General features: G+C 36.3%; 1 protein-coding gene across 2 annotated transcripts; it reads left to right on the forward strand.

The window, feature by feature from the left end:
* The first annotated feature begins 444 nt into the window (after positions 1–444).
* On the forward strand, positions 445–11,408 carry LOC121330833 (UDP-N-acetylglucosamine/UDP-glucose/GDP-mannose transporter-like). 2 transcript variants are annotated; one of them, XM_041277679.1, is made up of 12 exons: positions 445–641; positions 1,602–1,635; positions 1,733–1,819; positions 2,354–2,421; positions 2,682–2,753; positions 2,972–3,040; positions 3,249–3,351; positions 4,603–4,695; positions 7,179–7,246; positions 7,515–7,593; positions 7,810–7,892; positions 8,617–11,406. In XM_041277679.1, the coding sequence occupies exons 1-12, from the start codon at positions 445–447 to the stop codon at positions 8,723–8,725; spliced, it is 1,062 nt and encodes a 353-aa protein (XP_041133613.1). In that variant the 3' UTR covers positions 8,726–11,406. The 2 variants fall into 2 exon arrangements, with proteins under 2 accessions (XP_041133613.1, XP_041133614.1); XM_041277680.1 differs by lacking the exon at positions 7,810–7,892 and having other exon boundaries at positions 446–641; positions 8,617–11,408.
* The last annotated feature ends 189 nt before the right edge of the window (positions 11,409–11,597 follow it).

The raw sequence follows: 11,597 nt of genomic DNA on the forward strand, positions 1-11,597 counted from the left end.
ATTGGGAGATAATTCGTTTGGCCATATGGGGTGGGTGGAAGGAATTGCATGAAATTAAAACCATGGTAACACTTACAGAAAATCATGTCATTCATTGTCAAAACATAAGGGAGAATACACCAGGTTCAAAGTGTAAAGAGTTCAAAACTGCATTACTGTGGCATTCAGAAACCCATACCGTACACGGTACTCCTCTGTAAAGCGCTTTGTGATGCTGATACACTGTGAAAGGCGCTCTAAAAAGATATTATTATTATTATTATTATTATTATTATTATTATTATTATTATTATTATTATTATTATTTGTACCTTCTCAAAGTAAAAAAAATAATAATAAAAAATCCTGCTTGCATGTAAATTACTTACCAGGAGATGGAGCTGTTGAGAATCTTATAAATACCCACCTTTCCTACGTCACTTCATAAACACGGGCTTTGCAACTATGGCGGAAGTTCAGAAACGTCAGCATGTGGGGGTTAAAGGAAAAGATCACGCTAAACCGCTACCAAACAGGGATGAGGGCTCGGGGATGGCGGATCAATCGTTAACTGTGTTTTTAAAGCTTGTTGCTGCTGTATTTTATGGGCTGAGCTCGTTTATTATCGTGGTGGTGAATAAAAGCCTCCTGACTAACTACAGGTAGGAGAGCCGGCAGAGCAGAGCCGGGAAACTCTTGGACTTTGATTTAAAGGCTTGGCACTGTTACTTATTAACTAAATCGTGATTATTAACTTCTCTGTGTAAACGGACAGAAGTGATCGTGCATGTGTGTGCAATGTGAACCAGTTATTATGTATTGATGCATCGGGATGATGTTGCAGCATTTCAATTATTTGCAGCATATATTAATATTACCGTTCCACCGCACACTGTATATAGCAAAATGTGTCCTAAATTGCATGAATGTGAGTACAACAAAAATAAAAAAAACATATAAGCTGTCTGACAAAGAGAGAATTCTGTAGTTTAGTGCAGTATCTTAGGAAGATTTTGCACGTAGACGAATGCAGATTTTCTGTTTATGGATTTGTATGCAAAACTGTTACCAGAAATCACTGTTGCAGACATTCCTCTTGTGACCGTAGGTCAAGCATTGTTATTTATCGTTGTATTTATAGCTAAATGCAATGTTTCAACAACAGTCTCATAACTGCAATGTACAAGCGGTACTAGAATTGCTTTAGTATATAGGCTGAAGACCTGTGTAAATACACTAGTTGAACGAGACAGTCTGTAGGTGATATTAATTATTAATATTTTGAGTTTGCTGTGTGCCAGATTTTCGGGAATTATTTCTGTAAATCCGACTAGTTCATATTCCAAAGAATAAGTATTTGTAGTTTACCTGAATTTTGAAATTCTATACCGTAAATAAATTGGACGTACAGTACAAAAAACAACAACTTTGATTTATAGATGTTTGTTTGTTTATTTGTTTTTATTTATTTGTTTATTTATTGCATTAATGAGTTGCCCGTTTGTCTTGTGTCGGTTGGAACGAGTTTAATTCTTCCACTTCACAAGGTGGCATTGAATGTTTCATATGCAGTTTTGTAAATGTACATAGGTTTCTAAAACCGTTTGTTTGTTGTCTTGTAGGTTCCCGTCCTCAATATGTGTGGGCCTGGGTCAAGTAAGTGCAATACTTGCCGACTTTAACACATTTTTTGCATTGGTAATCCACTCAGAAGTAGAGGACTGCGTGTTTACCCTCCTTGTCTTCTCTGCAGATGGTGGCCACAGTAGTTGTACTGCGGGTGGGAAAGGCTCTCGGGGTAATCCATTTTCCAGATTTTGATACAAATATACCTAGAAAGGTAAGGACATTTTTGGAAGACGTTTACAATGAAGTGGTAAATTGTTTTGTCAAAGTCACTAGGCTGATCTTTACAACGTTGATATAAACGACATTTTTAAAAAAGTCATCGTAAAATTGATGATTAAAGAGCAGGCGGTGCCAAAAAAAAAACAAACTGTCAAACCGCCTTGTACGTTGCAACTTCTATCCTAATGAAAAGGGTCTTTGTAGCTCAGTTTTGCAGCGTCATTGGTAAAGTACACTGTTGCATTGTCAGTTTAAATTGCTGAAGAAGAGTGATGTGTACCGACTATACCCAGGTGTATTTGATTTAACTATTTGATATGAAACGCTGCTTTTGCCGCTAGATAAAGCTCAATTGTTCATGAGTATATGGAATGTTTACTTTAATATGGTTCTCAACACTGAAATAAATTTCACATGTGCCTCTTGGCAAAGCTCTGTGCTGTTATAGATCACATCAAGTGATATGGATCTTTTGTGTTGTGCCCCCCCCCCCCCCCCCCCCCCCCCCCCCCCCGTTTCATTCCAGACCTTTCCTCTACCTCTTCTTTATGTCGGGAACCAAATCACAGGACTGTTTGGCACAAAAAGGCTGAAGTATGAGTTTTTTTTTTTGTTAAGCCTTTATTGATTCCAATGTTATTATCATTTCCAGTTATGCCATTTGTCTAGACCCAGACAGGTCATTCCTAGCACAGACTTGACTAATTGAATTGGTGTTAAGAAGGGTAAATGTAATGTCACTTGGTCTTTGATGGCTATTCCTTCAAGACCTTTTTTTTTTACCCAGTTCCTTAGTTTATTTAATGAAGTAAATTAAATCTCTTATCAGAACCTAACACACTTTCTGTCTTCAGCTTGCCCATGTTCACTGTCCTAAGAAGATTCTCCATCCTTTTTACCATGTTTGCTGAGGTCATGTTATTAAAGTAAGTCATTAGGTCATTGCTTTTTATATTCTGTATTTCACCACAGTGTGGCCAAATCTGTTAGCGTGGCTGCACCTTTATTTGCATATAATTAAACCGCTGCATGCCATTGATCGTAGGTTAAAACGATGATTATAATTAACCAGGAGAGCTGGAGATCATCTCTAGACAAACGACACAGGGTGAAAGCTATTGATTTAAATGCTGTTTCTTTTCAGAAAGAAGTTCTCCCGCCCAGTCCAGCTGACAGTATTTGCAATGATATTTGGAGCATTTGTAGCTGCCAGGTAGGGCTAGTATCCATGAATGTGGTGTAGCAGGAGCAACGTGTTGACTTCATAGACTTTTAAAATAGTTTCAAATCCTTTGAGAATTTTTTTTCATTTAAAAAAAAAAAAAAAAAAAAATAAACTTAAACAAATATTACACAGGCTTTATGTAGTATTTGTTTGTGTGTGTGTTTTTAATCATGAATTGGAATACCCTTTTCTCTAGCACTGATCTTGCCTTTGACCTCGAAGGGTATGTGTTTATCCTTCTGAATGATGTTCTGACAGCAGCAAATGGAGCATATGTGAAGCAAAAACTAGACTCCAAGGTAAGAACACACACACACACACACACACACACTGTAGTGCTAGGAACCAAGTATGTTCTTTTATGTTCTTGCTTTACATTATGAATTGTATTACCAAAGAAGCCATCCCCATTATTCATGATATAGCGATTTTTATTTGATATTGAATTGTTTGAAAAGAGTGGAATGTGGCTTGGTGGCAATTGAAAGTGAGGTATATTAAACACACCCTGTATATTGCTTGCAGCAGTGAAAGGGGACTTAAAAATATTTGACAAGTAGATACGAAACCTAGTGTGTACTCTGTCTGGGGCATAACTCTGAACTTAAGATGCTTTCAAAATGGATTGACTAGTGATGCAATTAAACATTTATAATAACATGGGTTATGTTCTTCATATGATGGCAATACCAGTGTCTCACAGGTAATAGTAAAGTGAGTTCTAAGCGCTTTATAATCTTTAACCCTGTGGGTCTCCACTCCTTGCTGTTTTACTTGTTTAAGAGAATGTTCTATCTGCCTCTGAGGTATTGTTACTGTAATTTGGGTAGTGCAAATGATGTAAGTAAAATATCCAGTTGACAAACCAGAAATTCATGAGTGCTGACTGGCATGTTCAGTGGAATGTGATTAGCTGGATTGAAGGCAGCTGTTTAGGAAATGTGTTTTTCTTGCAAACCAAATGTTTTTCAGTTAGTTGGAAGAAAGAAACCCCCATGAGCAGTTTGCAGGTGTGTGAATACATTTTTTTGTTATTTGGTCAAGGTACACTGGGGCGTTCTCTTTAATTTCAAACTGATGCTGGATTATGACACTAAAGCTGCATGGGTCGGATTCTCAAAGCTTTTTACTCTAAATGGTTTGTGGCACAATATTTCTGAGCAACACAAATTCCAGTGAAGCATCTCTCAACTACACAAACTGCAATTGCATGTTTAGGCAGTTGCATAATAATAGCTGACAACTGCAACATTTAATTTGTAATTAAACATATTGTTGCATTGTAACTACACACACCTGTGCAATTTAACGATTTGGAGAACTATATATAAAATTTACACTTATAACTAAACTTTTTTTTGAAAAATTGTTTTAAGCACAGAAATTGACTGTTACATCAAAAGAAATTTTGTCCCGACCCCTTATACACCCGAACCTTGCGACATAGTTTTAGTGCCGAGATCCAGCCCGATATATATTTTAATGATGAATATTGATTTGAAAAACTTTTACATCTTGTCTTGAAACTGATAATGTATTTTCTTTAACAGGAGCTGGGGAAGTATGGGCTGCTGTATTACAATGCACTGTTTATGATTGTTCCAACACTGGTGCTTGCTCACTTAACTGGGGATGTACAGAAGGTAGGTACTGAATTTATTTTGGCTTTATTGGCGGTTTTGATTGGATCGCCAATAATTCTTCAAATCAGAGTCTGACAGACTGCTATGCAGCACAGGTTAAAGAAGCGCCGGGCAGGAGAGAGAATGTGTCGGATGTCAGAGTGAATATGAGAATGGCAGTGTGACGAAGCCAATTTGCTTGAAAAAATTAATAGCAGACTGGAAATTCACATTGATGGATTTAGAAAATGTGGAATTTGATACGATCAGGACCTCCGATGCAGTGTACACTGCGCCTGCTCCTGTGGTACCTGTACGACTCTTTGTTTATGTTAAGCAGTTTTTTTATATATAGATTTTACAAGGGGTTAATTAAGTACTATAACAGTTTATTCCACACTTGTTGGAAAGTCTGTAACAAAAGCAAATTTGCTTTGGATTGTTGTTATCGATACTACTACTAAGGCACCCACTCTTCCGGTATCGCAACGTCCATAAACAATATGTTAAAATAAATTAGTTCTGCACCGTATAAAAATGAGTTGACTTTGCCAGTGCTTGCTATTCTATTGTGTAGTTTTAAATTTAAAGCATTTTTGTTTCAGCTTTATTGTTAAAGTTTTCACACGTGGCAATGCTGTCCTACAATTACTATATGATACTACGATCATTCCACTGTTATGTTAGTGAACCAGAGCTACGTTTTAAAACTGAGTTAGCAAATGCCTATCGTTAGTGTACTGCAGCTACTAATCCTTTCCAATTACTGGTATCTTAAAATTAAGGACTATATAACGATAATGCTGTAACTCCTTTTTACAAGAGCTTCTTTGTTCTTCAGGTTGCTGTGGTGACATTGTAGATGCTATAACAAGTTACTGTAAATGAGATACTGTTTTGAAAGACAGAATTCATCAAGTAAACATGTATTTGAATGTTTCTTTACATTAAAAGTAGAAATGCAAAACTGGCATTTCTTTGTGAAATTGCCAAGTGAAAAACGCCAATTCAAAAACCGTCTCTACCAAGGTAACAAATCTGCCAAATTTAATACCAGCCAAAATTTCCCATTATACTGTGCATTAAAATGATGTAACTCTGTTTTGGTTTCAGTAGAAAGTTTTTGGCTGTACTACTATGGAAAGTGTACTGTAGGTATTACCACTTGTCTCTGGGGGCCATTATTAGCTTTCTAGTCCATGATGTAAGCTTTTGATGACTTAAATTGCATTAGTATTTTTTTTTTCCAAAGACCTGATCTGACTTTTGTTTGTAATGTGCAGATGGGTAATTGAATATGCTTCTAAACACAAGCCTAAGAGAAGGTTTGACACCAGGCTAACCTATGACTTTACTGAAGGTCATTTAGTTGGTAAAATGACAGCTGTATACAGTGTTTAATCTGGCTGAATCACAACCTCGCTCCAGTCTAACCACATGCCTTATATTTTAAGTAATTCACCAAAGATTACCTGAGATTGACATGAATTTAAGAGGGTTTCCCTTGGGTGTCCCCCCACTAGATTTGGTCTGCTGTCTGTAACAGAAGTGTAGAAGTCTTATTTTTTTTTTTGGATGTATTGTGCAGTGTATTAACATTGTAATGTTAAATATATTAATAAACGTGTCCCAGCATGAATGCAGTGCTCCTTTTAGATTGCTGTTTAAGGACCATGCATACTAAGGCTACACCATATAGGGAAGGTTAGTTTTTTATTTCTTAAGAAGTGAAACATTTAAGCTGTGTGCACATACTTTTGAACACTGCAAATAGTCATTGGAAAGTAATCCTAGAGCTCGAGCTGCATGCAGTGTGGAGAACAAGGCTTGATAGAAGTGGAAGGTTACAGGTACAGTACCCTGGGGGGACTGGCTGGGTTTGATTCCAGAAACATGTACTCTGTGAGAAGGAGCTGCCAGAACTCACCAAGTACAAAGCAGCTATTATAGGAATACCTGGAGAACGCAGTATAAAACCAACAGTGCGCGAATGACTCCTGTTTATATTGACAACACTGGAGCTGCTGTATCACAATTTATAAACTGGTGGTTTATTTATTTATTTTAAATGCTTGATGTCAGATTTGCTGTAATATGTGCTGGTTTTACAGGTGAGATGCTGTCAGAATTGTACCTTGTGTAAGGAGGTGTGATTAGTGCAAATCGGGGCATGCAGAACCTGCCTTGTGTGTTTCCTTCATTATAAATGTGCTGTATAGGCGCTGGAGTTAGAATGTTTGTGAGCAAACCACTGTGCACTTTATTAGAATTGAATGAGCAAAGTAACTTGAGTTAGACAGCTGGATTTAATACAGAATATTACTACATAGTACAAATTGCAAGAGGAGCAGCTAGCCTTGGTATTAATATGGGTATCGCTACTTCCAGCTCCCTCGATGGGACAGATGTTGCATTGTTACTGAATGCTGTGTCCACATTAAATGCCCCTGTCCAGCTAACTCCAAATGAACTTTGCTCCGCTCCCGTCTCTTTTCTCTTTCTAGGCTATTGAGTATGATGGCTGGGCAGACATGGTGTTTGTCTTCCAGTTTGTTCTGTCTTGCATAATGGGGTAAGTATCTAAAAATAAAGAATTTTAATGAATTTCTCAACAGGTTGTGTTTTTTAACATATTTGAGGCTTTGGTGTTCTGAAATTTGTATGGTTATACCTATAATTGATAGCTATTGTACAGTGTATAAGTCATATTCAGGAATTTAACGTGTGCTTTCTCAATGTGCAAAACCATTAACATGACTACAAAGTGGAGTCCTAGTGTAAGCATGTATTATAAGGAACAAATGTACAGTTTAAAGCTAATTTTGAATTACTTTTTTTAGGTTTGTTCTTATGTATTCTACATTCATTTGTACACAGTACAATTCAGCACTTACCACCACAATAGTTGGCTGTATAAAGGTACGTTCCTTTAGCTTGCTGATGTTTGAGTCAACTGACCGTTTTAAATATGAATATAAAATGTTAAGTACCGCCTCCTACTTCATTTGCTACTGGCAGTAACATAACTTCATTCCTTCGGTTGGTTAACAAAACGTTATACTTTTGAAATATTGGTTTAACGATAAATATAGGGTTAACTCATCAGACGAATTATTAATACCATTTATTTTTCAGAATATATTAGTAACTTACATTGGCATGGTGTTTGGAGGGGACTACATTTTCAGCTGGACTAACTTCATTGGCTTAAATATCAGGTATTCAACCTCTTAAAATACCGTCTGAGCTTGGAGTTAAGGTAAACTAATAAAGCTTTCAATTCAAACAAAACACTGGCAGTGTTCACAGGGACACAAGCTGTGGTAACATCACCTGCATCTCTTTCTCTCAGTTATGTGGCTAACCTTCATTAGCTGGCTTCTCTAGCTTTTTTAAATACATGTGTTTTGGATTACCTTCAAATTGCCTTTTTTTGTAATATACAAATCTATCAGAAAAATTGGTAGCAGATGCTGTGAAATTGTCAGGGGCAAGTTTAGTGACAGGAAACCAGTCTCCCTGCCCCCCCTATAAATTATACTAGACCATGCCTATTGGGAGCTACATCGGCTCCCTTCGGATCATACTACTCTATTCTACATACTGTAAAGGAATGTTACCTGGTGACTAGAGATGTGCTACTGTGCAATGCAGTTTTCAGCTGGCTTTATTACTCTCGTGGCCACACTCAGATAAGGAACAGGAAGTACTGGAAAAACATGTGTGTTGGTGATTATAGAGGGTGGAGCCGTAGTGTTCCGTTATAATTGCATTCAAAGCTTTCGTGATTGTTTTGACCATCAAAATATATTGGTTTAACAATATTAACATTTTTATATTGGCTAACGCAGTCATGTTAGATGTATACAATCCCAGTTTTAATCAGAATTCAATTAAAGTTTAAGAAATTAAACTTTATTATTTTTTTTGTATTTTATTTAGCATTGCTGGCAGTCTGGTGTACTCTTACATCACTTTTACAGAGGAGCAGTCAAGCAAAACAAGCGAAGGGACCAGCAAAGTGGAAATCAAAGGGAAGATAGCTATATGACGTTAAACCAGCTGAGTGAGCTGTTACCCATGTGAAAACTAGCAACAACAAATCCACACCTATCAAGTGCTTGGAGTTTTCCTGAAGCGTTGCAGAAATGGTGACTTGACTCCTCTCAAGGTGATGGACCACATTTTAGGAGTTTGAAGTTCATGGTGTTTCTCTTGCAGAGATACGATTTGTAGTTTCAAACATACATTATATACATTTTTTTTAATTGACAGTTTTCATGACCAATAGTAAAAGATGCACAACACTAACAATAGTGTGTAGCTGGATGCAAATACAAATTGAACACTGTAATTTTTATGGTGACCATTTCGCTTGATTTTTAGTTGTAGAAAAACAGTATTAAATAGATAAATTTTATCTAATTCATTCCTTTTAATTGATTGGCCTTGTCAAAATGTTAACATGGCTTTAAAATAACATTTAAAATAGAAATAACCTTCAATGGGAGTTGACAGTGCACAGTGCCACCTAGTGGATGAACCGTTAATGCACTCTTATTTTTAACAGGAAGTTAAAATAGTTTGAAATCTGATTACTATGTAAACTCCTAATCAGTTCACGTCATTCTACTTTATTTTTTTAAAAGCCAAATACTTGTAGATAAAGCACTTAAGTGCCAAGTGATCAACGGTAAAGCTTAACATGTCTGCTGTAAAGGGTTTTAAAAACTTGGCTACCCATTTTTAGTAAATGTAATTGCTTTTTAAGAATTCCTATTTGTCAAATGGTTTCATTTTCTTGTTCTGCTTCACCTGTCACTTTTTTTTTTTTTTTTAAAGCCGAGAGGTGCAAAAACAATGGTTAGATTTTAAAATTTAATGCAGATTATTTGTTTCTCTGTGTGTATTAATCCATGTGCTGGAATCGGAATGCTGTCTGGTTACTCCAGTAGACTTTGTTTGTTTTTGTAATAAGTTGAAAGCAGTTCTGAACAAACTACAGCATTAACCCCAAACGGATGTACAAAGTCAGTTACCCCTGGCCATTCCTGTCCCAGTTTAATGGGTGTAATTTTAGACCAGGCTGAAAGCTTAATGGATTCCATTCATTTTGAAGGTGTGCTCACCTTTTCCCATGTCATTGGTAAAGAAGGAAGGTTTAGTGGAGCTTGTCTGGCTATTTCTGTCACAGGTTCATCTTTCCTGGTCTGGTTCCATTCTAATTGTTTTGTGTATAAACGCTTTGTTCTTGTCATGTTATGCAATGAAACCTGACAAATGCTGCCATGCCTTTTAAATGGATTGTCAGGTCACATCTTGGATCTCGGAGAAGGTCAGATACTGAAGTGCCTGCTTCATGCAAACAAATACAATTCTTGTTTCTGTGTTGACAACCCTTTCTTTTAATGGATACAGAGTTGCTTATATTTCTACTTTTTTTATTGACCTTTTTTATAGCCATGTTGACTTTGGTAATGTGTTACAGCTAGGCTTCTTAAAGAACAGTGTTTTTGAGTTTACATATGAAATCGTCTAAGGCTGCCTGTCTACAAATGATTGTAGTTAATTTTAGAAATGTATTTGAACCTGTAATGTACTTCCTCTATACATCCCAGGTATAAAACAGTGAGGTTCCTGGACTAACAGCAGAAAGATTGCAGTATAATCAATTGTTGAATCCAGATCCCTCCTTTCTGTACATCCGAGAGAGTCCATTAGTCCACAGAATGTGTGTTTGTGTCACTATGGCTAATGCACATGGCATGTACCTTTTTATTTTTATTGGTATTTTAAGGGGCTGGCATTAGACAAAACTTTCCCTGCTTGTTTTAACTGTGTTTTTGAAGTTCTGGATAAAATATTAAATGTGTTTTTACACAAGAGCAGTTCCATAAATTAGGCATCCTTGGTCAATTTCAAAATCATCCTAATACATATGGGTTATAATTTTGAAGGTAATTATCTAGTTTTTAAAAATGTCATGTCATTTGTGGACGACGGTTTGACACAAACATGAAACTGAATGCAACCCTATGATAATTGACATACAAATATCATTATTTTCCCTGAGTTAGTGAAGGGGGAAGATTGCTTCTGTTTTATTGATAGTACATAGAGAAACAAATGAGTACATAATTCCCCGAAACATTTAGATATTTTGATACCATCACAGCGTGGATGATGAAGCCAGTATGTGGTCAGACATAGTACTTTGAGCATTTCTGCTGTACAAGTTGGACACATTTCTGTCTGGATTACAGTACTAATTGGTTGACATGACAATCCCAACATGCCACTTCATGATTAAACTAATGATTCCCCACATCTTTAATGTGTGAAAATGTGGATCTGACTTCAAGTAGTCTACTTGTTAAGACTGCAGGGAATATTATCAGGGGAGGAAAGTATGGATTCTTGTTTATAAATGTTTAATTCCAAACCTACTGTTTTTACACCAGATTATGCTGGTTGAGGGATGTATAGTCTGAGGCACAAGTTTAAAAAGGTAACTTTGAAACGGAGAAAATGGTAGTATTTTTATCTATATGGTTTGTATTTTTATACATGCCACATTATGTATGTACAGTAAAGCTTTTCATATGCAGTTAAAGTATTTATTTTAACACTGTACTGTAAAGATTCTGGGTATTACAAATAATGGCTTGTTTTTTTGTAGAGGATGTGTATAAATCAGAAGCCTCGTCACAGTGCCAGATATTTTTGTACATACTGTGCAAGAAATAAATAACATTTTGAAATGTGTGTATGCTTTTTTTTTTTTTATAAACGGATTGGGTAGCACAGCTAGTGACATCCTGTGTGTGTTTTTGTTGGTATCAAAGACGCATGGCTCTTCTACAATTGAGAATATTCATGGTTTCAATTTGTTGGAAATTTTTTGGTAGGCTGTAATAAGGTTT

This window comes from Polyodon spathula, chromosome 18, assembly GCF_017654505.1.
Source record: "Polyodon spathula isolate WHYD16114869_AA chromosome 18, ASM1765450v1, whole genome shotgun sequence".
Lineage (NCBI taxonomy): Eukaryota > Metazoa > Chordata > Actinopteri > Acipenseriformes > Polyodontidae > Polyodon > Polyodon spathula.